The sequence below is a fragment of the Lutra lutra genome, chromosome 9 (genome assembly GCF_902655055.1).
Source record: "Lutra lutra chromosome 9, mLutLut1.2, whole genome shotgun sequence".
NCBI classification, from domain to species: domain Eukaryota; kingdom Metazoa; phylum Chordata; class Mammalia; order Carnivora; family Mustelidae; genus Lutra; species Lutra lutra.
This window is the reverse complement of record NC_062286.1, coordinates 67,807,442-67,826,171: the sequence shown is the minus strand read 5'-3', so window position 1 is coordinate 67,826,171 and position 18,730 is coordinate 67,807,442. Positions and strand designations below refer to the sequence as shown.

The 18,730-nt window shown below is 44.1% G+C and overlaps 1 protein-coding gene across 4 annotated transcripts in view; it reads left to right on the top strand.

The window, feature by feature from the left end:
* Positions 1-18,730, top strand: part of SPTBN1 (spectrin beta, non-erythrocytic 1) — a 200,054-nt gene that overhangs the window by 86,532 nt on the left and 94,792 nt on the right. The window contains exon 1 of one of the 4 annotated variants that reach the window (XM_047745610.1): positions 2,174-2,753. The exons of the other annotated variants lie outside the window; for them this stretch is intronic. Coding sequence (XP_047601566.1) covers positions 2,645-2,753 — 109 coding nt within the window. The 5' untranslated portion in view covers positions 2,174-2,644. Of the gene's footprint in view, positions 1-2,173; positions 2,754-18,730 lie in introns of those variants that run through there. 4 annotated transcript variants of the gene reach the window in all.

The following is an 18,730-nucleotide window of genomic DNA, read 5'->3' as shown; positions in this document are numbered from 1 at the left end:
CTCCTCCCCACTGCTGAGTTGGAGGTGGTCAGATGAGTCATCAGGTTTGTGTCCTCCTCTTCCCCTGCCCATCATAGCAAATAGATTCCCACTTCTTACCCTTGCCCCTGCAGGGTTAGTAAACCCTTCCCCAGCCTCAAAACCTTTCTTTCCAGTACTTGGCATGTGTTCACTCTGCCTGGCTTGTTCTGAGTGTGCTCTTTAGTACTGAGTTTGGCTATATTAGTCCCAGTCTCTAACCCCATCACCTAGTAGTAACCTGGCTAATTAGCTTACTTCACCTACTTCCCCATACCAGAGGGAGCTGAAAGGGAGACTCCAAGAATGGTGACTCATACTCTATACACTAAGTGGCTTAAAGATTAGAAATAAAGCATTGTAAATTGGCAAGCACTATGCAGTCTCATTGTCTTGGCCCACAGCTGGACACTTAGAGACTTAAAACTTCATATTTAATAGTGAAGTTTATTTAATATTAATATATACTGTATTTTAACAATGAAGAAGGTCCTGTCCTGTTAAGATCTTAATTGAGAAAATTCTCCATTCTACTTTTTGTAGTTTTGATGTGGTACATGGGGGGAAATATGCAAGGGGTATTTTGAAAAATTCACTCCTAGTTTTGAATGGAATGATTGTTGTCAGGGCATTTTCACATCATTCCCTCATTGACGTTGCAGAGGTAGGCATTAATTATTCCTGTCTGACAAGAGAGGTTTAGAAAGAATCCAGGGTTTCTTCCAAGGTCATAGGCGATTAAGAGCCTTGGCCAGGACTAGAAACTCAGGTCTTCAGAATCCTAGTCCTTTGCTTCTTCCAGTAACCCCCCATTTTGCCACATTCCTGTCAGCATTGTGAATTGCAGCTGTGGGTGGTTAAAAGGGCTTTAGAAATTACTCTACATTCTGGATGATGAGAAAATGCCTTCAAATCCTGGCCCTAGCTTTCGAAAGCTAAAGGTTGACACTGGTTGTATTTAAAAGCCTATGCTGTAGATGCTCAGAATGGGAGTTGCTCAGTTGAACAGCTAACTAGACTTCAGGTTTGTTTTAACTCTAGCTGGGGGCAGGCTCCAGTTGCTTGAATTACAAGTGCCCTGGGGACTAAAGTAATCCTGGAGTGGAGGCCCACCTCTTTAGTGCAGATTGGAATCCCTTAGGAAAAAAATTACTTTATTCAGTGAGTACTGCTGCAGGGCTCCATGTGGAAAAGCCAAATTTGTGATTTGTTGTCTGCCCACAGTTAGTTGGGGAAGGTGGGAAGAAAAAACGAGGGTCAGTCACTTCCCCAAAATACATTTTGATCACTGTTCTTTTCTTTGTAGATTAAAAAAAATTTTTTTTTTTGGTTGAGATTGGTGGGAGAAATTAAGGAGGAGTGTTTTAATATCTTGAAGAACCCAAAAGTTCAGGAGACTCATTTTACAAATCAAAGTAGGATTTGAGGGTAATTTCTGTTATCTCCCCATCCGTTGGGTAAACTCCTCAGGTCAGGGATCCTTGAGGTGTTTACCTGTTACCTTTCTCCCACAATGCTTTGCAAATCAGTGCTCCCGTAAATCTAGCATTGAGTTGTCTTACAGGGTCAGTGTTACAAATCTTCCGCCAAACATCTTGTGAGGGCCGCAGAAGTCTGTTGAGATTTTTCTGTGCGCGGAACTTACACCTCCCCTCGCCGTGGAGTGCCCAGAGTGGCCGTGTCTTACTTTGACACGGTGGCCCGCCCGGCCGGCGCCGAGTGGTTGGCGCCCGCGCAGTGGGGACGCCGCGCGCACCCAGGTGCGCAGCCCGCGTGGCCGTCTTATCTCCGCAGACGCAGAGCAGTGGATGGGCCGCCCGGCGGGGGACCTGCGGGGCTCCGCACCCTCCCGGGCCGCCTCCTTTTCATGTGATAGTAATCGGAGACTTTTCCGTTACATGAGGCTCTCAACAAAAGATTGTAATTCCAGCAGCTTTGTTTGGGAAGGTACCACCGCGGCGGGCGCGTCCTGGGCTGTGCCCGGGGGTCGGCGGCTCGGCGCGGAGGAGGCGGCGCGAGCCGCGCCTGGGCCGCCTGTGGGTGGGGGGCCGCGGGCCGGCCGGCCTCCCCCGCGCCCCTCCTCGTGGTACAGCCTGCGTTTCCTCTACAATGCTGTTATGCTAATCAGGTGACATCACCGCCCAGCGCACGGAGAGTAGCTCCTGATTAAATTACAAACCGGCGGCCGCCGCGGGCAGCCGGGAGGAGGTGTGTGTACTGCTCCCGCGAGCTCCTGGGCTCGGCGACCGGGGCACGCTTAGGATTGGCCATATTTTAAAATTTTTTCAAAGTAGGATTTGCACCTCCCTCCCTCCGTCCTCCCGCTCCTCCTCGGTAATTTATTTCAAGCTTCTAGTTGAGAGCCACAAAAGGAAGGAAAGCAGTAAGGAATTAGATCCCGCAGTGGTAACTCCCGGCCGGGCTAAGGTGGACTCTCCTGCAGCCAACTTCCTATCAGATCTGCCTGCGGGACTTTCAGACCGGAATGGGGCTTGCCTAAGGTCCAGCCCTTTTCGCGGGGCCGGGAGCCAAGCCGTGCGGAAGCTGCTGTGTGTTGGATGGGGGTAGGAGGGGGCCGGAGTGGGATTTCCAGCGTGCAGCCCGCCGGGGCGTTACGCCGGGCATAATGGAATTGCAGAGGACATCTAGCATCTCGGGGCCGCTGTCGCCAGCTTACACGGGGCAGGTGCCTTACAACTACAACCAGCTGGAAGGGAGATTCAAGCAACTACAAGGTAAGCCCCCGCCTTCCAAAGGCCAGGCCTGCCTTGGGGCTGTGCCTACGGGGGTTCCGAGATTTTATTTGTGCCATATGGAACGTGACCCTAATGAAGACGGGCTGCCGCCCGGCCCAGCCCCAAAGCCTCTGGTTGGCTGCGAGCACCCCATTCACTCCTTAAAGGAGACAGTTTCTCATTCTACTCTAGAAAAGCCACCATTTGGAGGCCTTTTCTCTCTCTCCCTCTCTCTCTCTCTCTCTCCCTCTCTCCTGTCCTTTCGACTCGCGGTTGTCAGGTATCTGCTACCCACTAAGCACACATTTTCTGGCCTCTTAGCTATCTTTGCCGCTCAGTGGATCCATGCTAATAGACCTATTAGTATGCAAGCATTTGATTCCGGGTCGCCTCTGTCTCCCAGCCCCCCAGCCTCTTACCTCTGGGAATCCTAAAGGTGTAAAGTGCACTGCTCAACACCCAGTCCTGTAGAACAATAGCAAAGGGGAGGAGGGAGTGGTCTTTTTGTTCCTAAGCCTTGGGTAAATTACAGTTTTGATTCCGAAGCCTAATTTTAACTCTTTTGATGTATTGTATTGGGGAGAGCCTTCCCATCAATTTAGTGGGCTATATAATTTATAATGAAAGCCAGTTATTGTCATTCCAATGCTATGGGTTGGATTAGTTGGATCAATTATAGGTTTCTTGGCGTCTATATTAGTCTCAAATAATTGAATGAATCCAGTATTTTACCGCACATATTTTTATGGAGAGCAGGGTCCTGTGTGCAGCAGCGTGGGGGATGATGGGCTTGCCGCCGGCTGCTGGGATGGCCCCTGCAGCCCTTGGCTGTCCCTGCCCTACCAGCAGGCCTGGCTGGCATTTTCTCAGCGCTCATAATGAAAAAGGGCTCATAACTGAAAACAGAACTCCTTCCGTTTGGAAGCCCCTGGATCAGTAGTAGGCCAGGAATGGCTCTAACTAATGCTGTGAAAAAGTGGCCTTCACACACTGCGTGTTTCTTATTTTAACTCTTCTCAGTGCCACAAATGGGGTTCCTGTGAGGAGGAAGGAAGGAAGCAGCTCAATCTAGAATGTTTTCATTGGGAAGGGGAGGAAAGATATATTTCATTCACAGGTTTATTTGTCTTGTGAAATAGTTGACAGTAATGACACTTTTCTGGAAAACAAGAGGCAGAACAGGACGTGATTTTAAACATTTGCTAGTCTGTGCTGCATTCCTGGGGCGGTTAGGTGTAAGCAGCAGCTCCATTCTCTCCAGGGAATGGTTATGTGTCTTTGCCTCATTCTCCTTGAGCTCTTTGAAGGTGGTATTTGTGTTTTGGGAAAACTTGGGGTGGGGGGGCAGGGAGGTAGGGTTAGTTTGCTGATGGTAAAGAGAGGAATGGTGTTGTGTCTGTTATCTTCTGGGTCTGTGCTGGAAGCCCTGTAGTTTTAGGTTTTGAGAATTCAGAATGCACCTCTAGTAAGCATGACTAAGTCTCCCCGCTTGGTTGTGTCATACTGTCGAGGAGAATGCACTGAGTGGTGGATCCTTGATCCGAAAACCAATTACCAACGTCCAGTCAGCCCACACTTATAGTCTCAGAAAAAATGCAAAACCAAGGAGAAGATGTAAGAAGGTGTGGGGAGCAGTGTACTCACAGGCCCACCCTTAACAAAAGGCTGTTATCTGAAAGCTTTGAGGATGGTTGTAAAACTGCTCACTGAGAAGGGTGGAGCGTACGCACAGGAAATGTCTTAAACTGTTCTCTCTGGAGAAAGGAAAATTAAAAAACAAATTACCATGCTCCCTTGATTTTTTTTATTTTTTTTTTATTTTTTTTTTACCTGGTTACTGTTTCTCAAGGAAATCCCTTCAGAAGTTGTGGGCTTCACATTTTGTGTGGTAGGGTTTTTTTTTCTTTAATGACTTTTGCTCCCTAATGTAGTTCCCTCCAGTTAACTTTCTTATTTCTGCATATTGTGGTTTAGGAGTTACACAAGTTTGGTGTTGGTATTTCTATAACAGAAAACCACCCATGTTGAGGAACTGAGAAAGGGTGAGTTAACTTTCAAGTATGGTGTATCCCAAGAGAATTAAAAACAGGCATCCTCCTTAGTAATGATAAATGGAACTGATGGCATTTTAAGCAACTTCAGGGAGAATTTTTGCTAAAATCTTTTCCCATACCTACCCCCAGTTTGTATTTATCATTCTTCCAATCACCACATTTTTGATGATGTATAGATTATATCGTCTGATTTAATTTTATACATACCTCCAAAGCTGCCCTTTCCTACCCCCTTTTTTTCTCTTCTGATATCATCCTTCTGAGCACTTCTAACCCAATATTGATAAACTTGTCCTTTGAATTTTTTTAAATGCCCGTTAAATGAATTTATTAATTTAGCAAATATGCTCGAGAGCCTGAGAGTACTGTGATTTGTGGGAGATATTTCTGCATATTTGCTGATTTCAAATATTTTCACAGTGGATCCTAAAAATTTCAGGCGGGACCAGGGGATGAGGTAGGACGTTTGGGCCAAGGAATGTATGATATTAAAATGTATTTGGTCTACTTAGAAAGGAAGCAAATAAGTATGACCTTTTTTTACTGATTTGGGGGACTGAAATGGAGTGATATCTGTCACATGAGTTCTCTTGGCATAAGACAAGAGACAGAACCTTCAGTCTCTGATGGCTTCAACTGTTAACCACCAGCACCCAGCACACCTAACAGACACACCCAAAGTGCATGCTTTCTCTCTTTCAAATTGTTCTTCAGCAAAATTGAGTTACAAAATTAAGTTACCTTCCTCAGAGCTTGTGCATGTATCTTTAAAGTTGTATTAGTTTTTTTTTTTTAATAAGAGAGAAATGTGTAAACAAAAAACTCTACATGCTTAGAAAAATGAATTTGTAGTAACAGGTTCATAATACCTTTTTCCAGTTTCAAATGAGCTAGCTTAATTCCTTATAGGAGAATATTGCTACTCTTGTACTTAGAAGCTGTTGCTTCTGCCTAAGATGTAAAATAAATTCCAGACTCCTTAACTTGGCATTGCACTCTCCCCAAAATGGCCCTACCCTGAGTACTTCCTGTTCCAACTCATATTCCAATCCAGTCTTCCAGGTAGGCAGGCTTACAGTGCTTCTTAAAACCAAGCGCTGGGTTTTGGCTTCATCTTCTGCCTCAAATGCCCGACCCATCCATTTACTTATGGACATCATTCCTATACATTTGTAAGAATGTTCACATTCCAGTAATTCCATAAAGCTTCTTGTCTCCTCTGTTGGGGTTGGTGAGAAAAAGATCTCATTGAGTGTTTACCAGGTATCAGTCATGGTAGCAGGAGCTTTATATATGTTATCTTGTCTTCGGAACACACCTGAGAGATTTTATAGAGAGAAGACAAATAGCTTGACCAGGGTGACAAGCTTTATTGTGCTCAGGCTGCACATTGTTGTTTTCTAACCTTCTCCTAGACTTTTAGATACTATTTTATCTCTGCAATAATGACAATGATCATAATAATAGTAATGAGGTTACATTGTGAAATGGGCACCCTAACCTGATTCCTCTCTCCTGCCTACTTGTTTCCCAGAGAGCCGGAATTCTCTTGGCCCTGGCAGTGGAGTTGTAATGAAGACAGGATCTAGTTGAAAAGCATCAAAATGAACTTCTGCTTTCTTTGCAGCCTAACCCTAGCATCTAGCACCTGGTATTTCTGGAGAAGGTGCCTTTTCTTAGCTGTTCCGGCTCAATGAACTTGTCCCACTGTCTAGAAAGAATTATGGAGTAGTCTGTCTTTGGCTGGACATAGAGGGGAGACTACAGAGCGGTTTATTAGATGATACCAGATTTGCCTTGTTGTGTTTCTTTCTTTTCTTTTTCTTCTTTTTTTTTTTTTTTTTGCAGGGTGGGGAGGGGTCCTAGTTTCTTCTTTTAGGGAAAAAAATATTGCTGGTCTTGTGCCCACAAATTGTGAAGAAAATTCTCAAATTTTTTAGAACTTGCCAGTTTGTTAGGGTACCTAGATGTTTGTCTTGCATATGTCTTAAACCTTATAGAAAGTGTATTCCTGGGCCTACACCTCCTTCTTGTCATGAAGAAAATGTAAAGGTCTTAGATGTAAAGTGTCAGCCTTCAAATATTCCCATTGTGACAGTGAAAAGATTTGACAGATGGTGACTCTTTTTTGCGGGTGGGGGCCAAGAATTAAAAGAGCATTTCTGGATTTCATGAAAACATAAAAGATTGGCTTTTTGGTCTGGATACCTGCCAGTACTATAGCTAGTCTAAGCCCAGAAAATTTTGTGGCACAAGTTACTAGTTTTTTAAAAATATATCTTTTGGGGGCACCTAGGTATCTCATTTGGTTGGGCATCTGCCTTCAGCTCCGGTCATGATCCCAGTGTGGCTGGGATTGAGCCCCACATCGGGCTCCCTGCTCACTGGGGAGCCTGCTTCTCCCTCTCCTCTCCACTCATGTGCTCTCTCTTGCTATCTCTCTCTCTCGAGTAAATAAATAAAAATCTTAAAAAAACATACATATATGTATCTTTTTTACCAGTTTACCAGAGTTTCAGTTCACAATTTGTAAAGTTCTTAGCAGGTTTGTGAATTAGAATTCTTTCCGAATGATGTGGTAATAATATTAATTACTATTAATATGTACAGCACTTAACTTTAATATGTATCATCTCGCATAATTAAGTTAACTAAATGAGACTATTCAGAGTACCCAGCGTGGAATCTACTACATGGTAAGTTCTAAATAAGTGTGCATTTATTTAGTGTTAGTAATAACTCTCTGGGGCAGATACTGTTTATAGGTAAATAAGTGGATCATTGGGTTAAAATCAATTGGCACAAGGCTACATCTCCGGAACCCAGGTTTTCTGACTGCAAATTTGATCTCTTCTAGGACCACACAGTGTCAGTTAGGTTTGAGCCCCGCACCCGCTCCCTAGATACCATGAACGTATTCTAGTGGCATGGAAAATTAATGAGCTAAGGACTGCTCAGATTTCTGGACGTGTGGTGCTCCCAGTTTTTGATGGGCCAGGAACTCTGACAGACAAGGGAATACCGATTCCTTTAGTGTTTGACCGGGATGTCTGTTAAAAGGACTGTTGGAGGCCAGCTAGGAGGAAGAGGAGGTGACGGATTAACGCCCTTTGAGGAAAAGAGACCATTATTCTTAGGGTGGTGAAATGGGACTGAATGACTTGACTGCTAAGGAAGCTTTCTGATGACTCTATTCTGGTCACCTCTTCACATGCCTAGGGCCTGGAAAGGGGTCTGCTCCATTACATCTCCGTCTGTTTTAGCCTCTTTCTTTGGTTTCCTGAACCACCCCTCCCCCGCAACTCTTGGGCTGGGCCCTGATTAGAGCTCTCTGCAGAAAGTTTTGTGATTTGGCTCTGGCTGACCTTCCTCTCTCCAGCTCTTGCTACTCCTTTTTTAACAGTACTCAGGATTCCCTAAATCTCCCCTGCATTTCCCTGCTCTTGAGACTCTGCTCTCTAGGTGTCTTGCACCGGGAATTATTTCTTCAGTCGCGATTATTACTTTTGAGTTCCAGTTCAGATGCCACTTAATTCTAAGTATTCCCAGAGGGAGGAGAGGTCAGAATCTCTGCTTGGATTCCCTTCCTGTAAGATTTAAAGTGGAACCATTTGCTCACTTTGTGATTTTTACGTATTGCTTTTGGTTACCATTGAATTACCTTTTTTGTTTTTTTTTCTACATTTCACAAAGTTTAGGGGCATAAAGACAAAAGTCTGGCATAACCAGTCTGACACATAGCAGTTACCAAGTCTGTTAAAGAGTAAATAAATGAAACTGTTACAATGGACTGCTTTATTGCAGTGGTTCTCAAAGGTAAGTCCCCAGACCAGAAGCATCAATGTGATCTGGGAATGTGCTAGAAATATAAATTCTCAGGCCTGACTTCTGAAACTGTGGGGTGGGGCCTGGCAGTTGGTGTTTTTATAGCCTGCCAGGTGGTTCTGGTGCACACTCAAGTTTAAGAAATGCTCCCTTATTGGACCATTCCTACAATCTTTGTGATTTGGTGATGGGGAGGGAGAGAGACAGGGAGGAACCGACTGCGTGAATCCTCCTAAATGGGACCGGATACTCTTAATTTATTGAAGAATGAAGAGTTGTGAAGAAGTATGTTTAGAATAAAATCGTTTAATAGTGAAAAAGACATTTAATGAGTCAGGAATGGCTTCTGCCTTGAAATTAGAGAAGCCATTTAACATCTGCAGGCCTCAGTCATCTCATCTGCCAGAGGAGCTAATTATCTGTCCCAGTTCCCCACCAAATTAGTGCAAAGAGCATTCCAGAAAGATCTAAGTTTAAAAAAAAATAGAGAAAAAGATAGTAGTATTTGAAGGTTGTGCAGACAATTCAGTAAGTGTGGACAATTTTTTTGTTTTGTTTTGTTCAGGTTCTTAATAAAGAATCTGTTGTGTTTCACTTGAAAAACAGAAATCCCCACCACTTGGTATCTGGGAGGGAGGCAGGTGGCACCTGGCCACAGCCCTCTTCGGGATATCTGAAGGTCTGGGCCACTTCCCTTATCTGAATACCTGGCAGGTTTACCTCTCCGGGTTGCATTGAACAGCAGATGCCATAATCTGTATGATGCTTCCTTGAAAAAAATCCATGTACTATTTAAGATGTCAAGTGTGGTCATTGTTTCCGTCATTGTATTTTCTTTTAAAGAAAACTACTATATATGGATGAACTATAAGAAGTCCAGCATGGCCCAGCAGTTTAAATATGGACTTCAGAGTTTGTTTTCCACTCTTCTGGAACTATTCTGGAACGAATAGTAACCAAGCTTTATGTTTTCAGTTCACCATAGCCTTACAGGCATCCATCTGTTCAGAGTTGGGAGTCTCACTTGTGCATGTTACCACAGTCAGCCAGGTAGATCTCAGCCGTTTTAGATCTTGGTGTCTTTTCTCCCTCTTGCCTGACAAGTTTCTGTCAATTCTTAGGCCATCAGCTACAAAAAAACTAATGACGGGTGAGATAAATGATAAGGGCATTGTAAGCATTTTTCTGACTTCAATCATCTTTGCTAGATTGGCTTCCTTAAAACTCTGGCAGCTGTTAAACCAGTTCATGGGCACAAAGGATTTGCCATTGAAAACCTCCGTCGTCGGTCACTAATCTGGGCAACTTCAGAGCAAAGAAGAGTCTAAGAAATAAAGTAATAAACTGATTTTTTGAAGATAGACGGTTTGCTTTTTGTTCTGTTTGTTTATTAACAAAAAATGTTAATTGCCTGCTTTTCAGTGGGAACTGCACCAGTTAGGAAATATGTGAGAAGGTGTATTTTGTCAATGCTGGAAATGCTGGTTGAGCTTAGAGCAGAATAGGAGCAAGTGGACAAAAAAACCTGTTCCACGTTAGGGACCCAGCGTAGGGAAGTGAGAGTGGGTTCAGGGTGGTCAGAGTGTATTAGAGAGCAAAGCCAGGAAGAGCAGGTCAGAAGGGTTCTAGAAGGATAATTGAAAAGCCAGAGGATGTGTTGTCCTGTAAATCATGTTAAGGAGTTCAGGGGGAAGTCTCTCCATGAAAAGCCACTGAAGGATTTTAGATAGGAGAGTGACTTGTTCTGATTTTTTTCCTCCCTTGGAAGAAAAGTGGATTTGACCGCTTAATCTGGTGTTGCTTTAGAGGGTAGTGGTCAAGAGAGAGGCTGGAGACAGGTTGGGAGGCTGTTGCATTTGTGGGGTGAGAAACTTAGAAACAGCATAGACTCCTTGAAATTTGAACTGCAAGGTACTTAACAGCCTGGTTACTTAAACCCACCCAGATCTACAGTCAGAACTTCATTGTAACAAGATTCCCCAGGTGGTTTGTTTGCAAGTTCCAAGTATTAGAAGTGCTGCCTTGGAAATAATCTTTACTTGCCTCCTTACCCCTATGAGCAGAGAGGGAAATAGTCCCAGAAAGGTTATGACCTTCCTGAGGCCTAAAGTTTTATGTGTTTTTTTAGGAAGTCTGTGTTAAAGGTAAGATTTTCATGGGGTCTTTTTCTCCTGGGTAAACTAGAGCATTTTAAATAAATATAAAAATAATCTTGTATCTAAATGTGTAATAGTTAATTAAAGAAAGTTTAGTATTACTGTAGGAGATTACAGGGCTTTAAAAACATGGTTGGTTAATTCCTAGCTTTGTAAGTCTTTTGTAGAATTTGGCTGGGATTTTCTTCCTTGCTAATCCTGCAGTTTTTGAAATTGGTGCAGTTAAAAAAGCACAATTTCTTATCATTTACCCTTTTGGTATTAATGGAGAATTATAAAATTACAGAATTTTAGCATGGTGTTCTGGGAAGTAGAGTCTTGCTAAGGCCGTACCTACTTTATGACTTCAACCCTTTATATACTTCTAAACTATTTTTTTTTTCTTTTAAGCAGAAACAACCCCCTAACCTCTTGCTCCATCTTTGTAAAATCTTCCTTTATTAAATTGATGTTACTCTTCTTGCCCTGGGTGTTAGACTTTAAACCACTTTCAAACTCACCTAGCTGTGCCTTCAGGTATGGCTGTTAAAGTGGATTTAAAATACACTAAATACCTGTTACTTGATAAGTGCTCATTTCCTATGAGTCTGCAGGTGAAGCTTTAAAATTAGTGGGTATTGATTAGATAGGGGAGAAAAAGTACCTGCTGAAACTTGTTGTTGGGTAGTTTTTGCCCCTTACAGGCAAAAGAAATGAGATGGGGGAGATAAGTTACTTTTGTCAACTAGCGCCACTCCAGAACCTTCCTGATGGAAGCGTACAAGTAATGAAATCAGTAGGTGTCTAGAGGCCACTCAGATGATGCTCTTAACTACAGCAGGATTGGTGGTCATTATTAATGGGCAAAGTTAAATTTCTAGCTGTTCTTTATATTACTCCATAATTCTTTTTATATAATAATTATTTCACAGCCAAATTTTGACACCTTCAAAGGAAAGACTTGTTTAAGATCCTGCAATCACAAGGGGCACCTGGGTGGCACAGTTAGTTAAGTGTCCAACTCTTGGTTTTAGCATAGGTCATGGTCGTGGGGTCCCGGGATTGAGCTCAGGGCTCTGTGCTCAGAAGCTTGGAGTCTCCTGGAGATTCTCTGTCCCTCTGCCAGATCAGGGCAATCTTTTTACTAATCTGAGCCTGTTCACTCATCTCTGCGATGAGGGGTAATACAACTTTTATGAAGTACGATTGTCATAAGAATAATGTGAGGTTCAGGGCACCTGGGTGACTCAGTTGGTTAAGCATTTGTCCATCTGACTCTTGATCTCAGCTCAGGTCTTGATCTCAGGGTCATGAGTTCAAGCCCCACGCTGGGCACCACACTGGGTATGGAGCCTACTTGAAAAATAAAAATAATGAAAAAGAGGGGCGCCTGGGTGGCTCAGTGGGTTGGGCCTCTGCCTTTGGCTTGGGTCATGATCTCAGGGTCCTGGGATCAAGCCCCACGTAGGGCTCTCTGCTCAGCAGGGAGCCTGCTTCCCCTCCTCTCTCTGCCTGTTGCTCTGCCTACTTATGATCTCTCTCTCCCTCTCTCTCTCTCCTCTCTCTCTCTCTCTCTCTGTCAAATAAATAAATAAATAAATAATTTTTAAAAACAATAAAAAAGAGTGAGGTTCTCCAAAGAGACTGTGACACTAGCTGGTACATGACGGGCTCTCAGGAGTCAATGGCAGACATTATTACAGGTCCTGGTTAAATGGCCCCAACAGGGGACAATCTTTTGAACTTGAGTGGGGTATCTTACCCCACCCCCACCCCTGAAACCTGTTCTGGGTGTGGTTTCCTTCAGCGCGTTAGAGGAGTGTTTGGTTTGCCTGAAAAACGCACCCAACTGAAACGGCCCCTTTTATGTTCCCCTTTAGAAAGTATACAAGGCTGACGGCAGCCGTTTGAGTCTGATGACTTTTGATGTAGGTTGAAGGTCACAATGGTTCTGGCTCTAAGTTCATAAGAAGCATCTAGAGCAGCCACTACCGAAGCCAGGGCACCCAGCACTTTGTCAGAGGGAACTACTGTAGCCAAACTAATATGAACCACCCTATATAGACTGGTGAATGCCTCTACTGTGTGTGCTTTTGAAAGGCCTTTCTTAGCCTTTCTCTCTCTCCCCCAACCTTGTTTTCAAGAGGCATAGGGCCTTTAAGTGGCAAACCCAGTAATCATGGTAGCAGGGAGACACAGGCGAGCCTATATTTGGCTTCACAAAGGCCTTGTGAAAGATCTGGTCTTAAAGTCTATTAATGCTGAAATGATGCAAGTGGAGAGTTAAGTTGAGGATCACTGAGGCACACTTTATTCGTGAAGAATGTGAGCAAAACATAAAAAGTCTGTGGGCTCTGTTCTTCTCTGGTGGTAAGGAAATTACATAGGTTGTGTCATTATTTGGGTGAATTTGACACCCCCCCCCAGAAGTGTAATTGTGATGGAATTTTGGAGTGAGAGCGGTCATGTGAGTACAGGCTAGTTGGAGTGTGTGTATGTTTTGCCTGAAATCCTTCTACAAACCAAAGACCTTATTTTGGTGACTCCCAAGATGTACAGATAGTGGTTATCTCTTGGAATGTGGCCTTGGTTTTTTGAATTAGGCTTTTTTTTTTTTTTTTTTTAAGAGAAACTTTGAAGGTCTATTTTAATGTATATGAAGTCTTTGAAAGTCTGTGGGGGTCTGTTTGAACTGTTATCATGCCAGTGAGTTTCTGTAGATCTCTGGCTTGAATGTATAGTTGAGAGGTGAGTACAAGTCTAGTGCAGTGTGTTTCTGATGCTTGAAAATGGTGCCCTGATTTCTATTGAAGGAGACGTTTATTCCTACAGAGGTTTAAGCGATTCGCTATAAAAAAAAATTCAGTCTTGCCGTGCTCGAGGGAGATTATGCATTATCTGCAAACTGCCAAGCAGATGAAATCCCAGCTGCAGCAGTCTGTGGTAGAGACTGGGTGGGAGTGGCAGGGGGAGCAGGGGAGGAAAGCGGTCAGAACCTGGCAGCAGTGGTGTGGTGCAGAGGGCTGTCGAGGGCTGCTGGAGGCAGGGTTTCAGTGTGAGGACATTTTATTTCAGAACACAGCCTTGTGGGAAGCACCTGGACCCATAAGCCTGCATTCAAATCTTGACTTCACCAGTGACCTCCCTAGACCCCATCTTCTTGATCTGTTAAAATTGGGAAAAATAAATAGCCCTTGGGGTGGCTATATAAGTCTTAAATTAAATTAGTACATTGTATTGATTGGGTGACAAACTCATCTCCGGTTAAGCACTGGCAGTTCCTTCTGAGCAGTCTTCCCAAGTCCCAGGCAAGCTAGACGGTGGGTCGCCATAGTTATATATAAAAGTACATATGACTGGGTATGGAAGACATGGTCTGTGTGTGTTTGCTTGTCCCTGTGTACCTTCCTAGTGCTTGGCACAAGGGTGATGAACAAGTAAAGTGAGGAAGGCAGTAACACATACGTAGTTGTTTTAAAGTGAGTTAGGTGCTCTTCCTCCCGGTGGCCTCTCCTCCCCTGAGTAAAGAGGTGGCCTCCCCAGCCACATAATAAATAATGGGTTGAATGAAAGCGTGAATCACATGGTAATGGTTTTGGCTCTCTGATGTGGCTAAATTATAACTTAAGGAAGGGCTTATCTGGCTCTGTCTACTTTTTTGATAAAATGAAATTTAGATAGAACTCTAGGGACCTCCCATGTAGTTCCTGTAGTCTGCAGGGTGCTGGGGAAGTTGAACTTGGTGAGGAGGAGAAGGAAGCCCATGGTAATGAAGTATTTGAAGAGATACTAAAGTTGATTGGACATCAGGTTGTCCCCCTTGCTGTTGCTGTTTTTACTTTTTTCCCTTGAGTGAGAATGGGGCAAGAGTAGTTGAAGCAGAGCTTAGGGACCCTCACATGGAATCCAGTTACAAAGCCAGAGAGGTAGAAGTGTACCCTGTGAAACGGAAATCCATTCTTCTAGGTGTGGTAGCCATTCAGATTTTTATATTGTGTGACTGTAAAACAAATGCAGTTTTTCTAACTACACCTACGTCTTTGCTCACAGTGATGCAGCATGAGTAATGTTTTTCTAGAAGCCCGCCAGTTAATAATACTCTGAGCAAATAGAGGCAGGGCCTCAGAAACGTGGATACCAGTGTAATGTGCAAGCCTGGCTTTTTAAACTGAAGAAATAGCCACGAGAAAACTAGTTTTGGCCAAAGGGCTGCTTTCCAGCCGTCAGTGGCTTCCAGTCCCCTCCCCACTCCTTAAAAAAAAAAACAAAAACAAAAAAAAAACTTTGGTTTTCTTCTGCAAATATATATGATTTCAATTTTGAGATGGGAGGTTATTTTTTCATTTGAAACACAAGGAAACAATTTTTTAAAAGTCCTACTCATTTAGCAATGGCCTGACTGTAGCCAAGCTTGACTAAGAGTTCTTGGCCACAGAACCACAGACCGCAGCCCTTATCAAGGTAGTAGATTCAGTTGGCTTTTTGGGAAGGGAGGGGTCTGGAGTTAAGGGAGGAACACTGGAGCCCTGACCTTCTGGGTAGGGCTCTGGAGCTGGCTGCCCCTGGGACAGTTTGTGCTTCCCACGTGCTACAGTCTGATGGTAGGAGGGCGGGTCCAGATATCATTTTAGCCATTGTCATCCAGTGATTCTGAAGTGACCTTTCTTACCTCATCTTCCTATGAGCTCATAGTTGTCTGCAAACATAAGTTATGCTATGGATTCTTGCTCACTTTTTCTTTGATAAAGAACAGCTCTTCTGCTCACCAGTTGTTTTTGGAAGAGGAAACTGAGGCATTGGTCATTCAGTGATTTTAGCAGTTGATTTGTCATCTCCTCTCTTTATCCCCCCTTCCCAGTGAGAATTTATAATGTAACTTATTTGCTAAGGTCCCCTGCATTAAAAACTAACAAACAAAAATTCTGCTGGAGTGGGAGAGGTGATCGTTAGAATAATTATTGGCATTACTGAACTCCTGCTTAATACTCAGCCTTATGGAGGGCCTTTCTAGCCCTCTGCTAGGCACGGGGTACAACTTCCAAACCTCCCCTTCAGAGGCTCACAAACAGGTCAAGAGACAGGAAAACAGATACAGTTTTTGTGATAAGATTTGAATGGGTGAACATAAGCAAGGGGGTGCTTTATACACCTGCGAAAGAGAGCACCTGCCCTCCTTACTCATCCTGGGTTGCTCTGAGAATCAGTTACAATAATGTGTGGGAGCACCCCATGAAAAACACAGATTCCTAATCTAAGAGATTTTTTTTTTTAAAGATTTTATTTATTTATTTGACAGAGAGAGATCACAAGTAGACGGAGAGGCAGGCAGAGAGAGAGAGAGGGAAGCAGGCTTCTTGCTGAGCAGAGAGCCCGATGTGGGACTCGATCCCAGGACCCTGAGATCATGACCTGAGCCGAAGGTAGCGGCTTAACCTACTGAGCCACCCAGGCGCCCCTAAGAGATTTTTTTTGCAGGAAACAAATGGCAAGACTTTCTGTTCTCAGTCTCACTCAGCTGGTCTGGTGTCCACTAATGAAGGAAACAGAGGGCTTTTCTGTAACAATTGCCAGTATTTATTGAACACTCTTATACCTGACTCTGTGCCATTTATCCTCTGCATTACCTCATTGCAGACTCAGAAGAATGCTGGAGGTAGGCACAGATGTTATCTCTGCTTACAGATGAGGAAAGCAAGGCTTGGAGAGATGAGGTAACTTGCTCAGTGTTGCAGGGCTAGGCGAGTGGGCCTGGCCGGCACGCCGGGCTGTGCGTCCCCAGAGCCCCGCTCCACGCTGTGTCTCCTGAGATGGGTATCTTCCTGAAAGGCCCTGGGTGTGGCTGGGTGTGGTGGGAGCGGTTGGACTGTGGCTAGCAGCAGCCTTCTTTCTCGAGTGTGCTTTGAAGCAGCTTCCTCAGCCCTAGCTCCCCAGAAAAAGCATCTTCCACTGCAGGTGAGGGGTTTATGTTGTGGTCCTTCCTTGTGCCTCTGGACATCGGCTCTTCTCCACAGGGTCATAGAACCCCTGGGTGGCAGATAATGTGCTGCACTGGAATCAGTCGTGGCTGCCCTGTGTTCAGGATGGGTTGTGCCTGGGTCACTGGGTAGTAAGCCAGTGGTGCTGTGAGGGTGTGAGCCATGCAGTCTGGCTTGTAATCCAGGTCCCACCCTCGCCACCCCATTGCTCATGAGGTCACTAATACCTGTGATGTCAAGAGTTCATCCATAAGCTGCTTTTTCCTGCACTGAATGTAACCAAAAAAAAAAAAAAGAAGAAGAAGAAGAAGAAAAAGAGAAGGCTTTTGTGGGTTTTCCCGCAAGAGCCGGGTAGGAACCAGGTGCATGCACGTATACGTTCATTGTGTGTGTGTGTGTGTATTCAGTGATAGGTGGTGTCCTATCTGCCCAGAGGATTGAGGAACTTGAGGATCCCAAGGGTGAAATGAGGTGGCAGGGTCACTTAGCCTGCAAGTGACAAATGGGTGACTTCGAAAAATTCTTCAACAAGAAGGGGCCATTTCCAACATTTCTTTGAACTTAAAGTATTTACTTTTTTCTCTGTGTATAGAGGTAGATAGTAAGGCAGGATGTATATATCTATCAACACATGGGTAGATTTTATGGACTTTAATGTCATTTAAATTTTGTTTGAAACACAGGTATTTAATCTTATTAGGGATTCAGCCAAATTGATAGGTGTCTTGAAGTGTCACATTTAACCAAGAAACAAATTGAATATGCAGATTAAAAATAAAAGGCTTACCAATCAGGTTTCTCAAGTATCAATTTCTGATAAAACTGCAGGCTACTGATGAGTAAATCCTTCCATTAACAATGTAGTCCGCCAATTTGCTTATCCTTGATATTGCCAGGGGCGTAACAGTGCCAGGAGGGGTAATGCATCTGCCTGTCTTGAAGTCAGAGCTGACATGAACCCACATTCAGATGCAGTGTTTGGTAAATGCATTAGGGTATTTGGGAAAATGTTGAGCCACCTAATAGCCCCAATTCAGGTGATATTAATCTGCAGTCTTTTTAAATACAGCTATGGACATGCATATAGATAGGACCCAGGGCTAGTACTTTGAGGGCTTTGGATGTTGAGTTGTTAGAGATTAAAAAAAAAAAAAAGTAGGGCCCCTGGGTGGCTCAGTGGGTTAAGCCGCTGCCTTCGGCTCAGGTCATGATCTCAGGGACCTGGGGTCGAGTCCCACATCGGGCTCTCTGCTCGGCGAGAAGCCTGCTTCCCTCTCTCTCTCTCTCTGCCTTCCTCTCCGTCTGCTTGTGATCTCTCTCTGTCAAATAAATGAATAAAATCTTAAAAAAAAAAAAAAGTAAAAACAAAATCTCTTTTTTTTTTCCTTAAAGATTTTATTTATTTATTTGACAGAGAAAGAAACCACAAGTAGGCAGAGAGGCAGGCACAGGGGAAAAGGGAAGCAGGCTCCCTGCTAAGCAGAGAGCCCGCTGAGATGATGAGATGATGTGATGATGTGGGGCTCCATCCCACGACACTAAGATCATGACCTGAGCTCAAGTCAAAGGCTTAACCCATTGAGCCACCCAGGCACCCCCAAAACGAAATCTCTTGTGACTCATTGACAGTCCATCTGTGTGATGGCTCAACTCTGAGGTATCAGGGACTGATTTGAATCTGTCCACAAACCTCTGAACCAAAAGGAGAGGGAAAATATGTTCACATACACTTGGAAAGCTGGGTCCCAACATGCCTCTGCTTAGGCAGTCATGCACACCTTGTCTGTCCTCCTTTCTTCTGTAAGAGACAGGAATGGACCTGTAGAATGATGGACACGTGTTTGGGTGGGTACTTAGGGCAGCTTCTAGAACCTGTGGTTCGGTTTAGGTTATGGCAGCAGTTAGAGGGGAAGCTGCATAAGGACGTTGGTCTGTGTTTTATTTTGGTGTCACCTAGACCTGCCTTATTACCTTTCTGCGCCACTGTG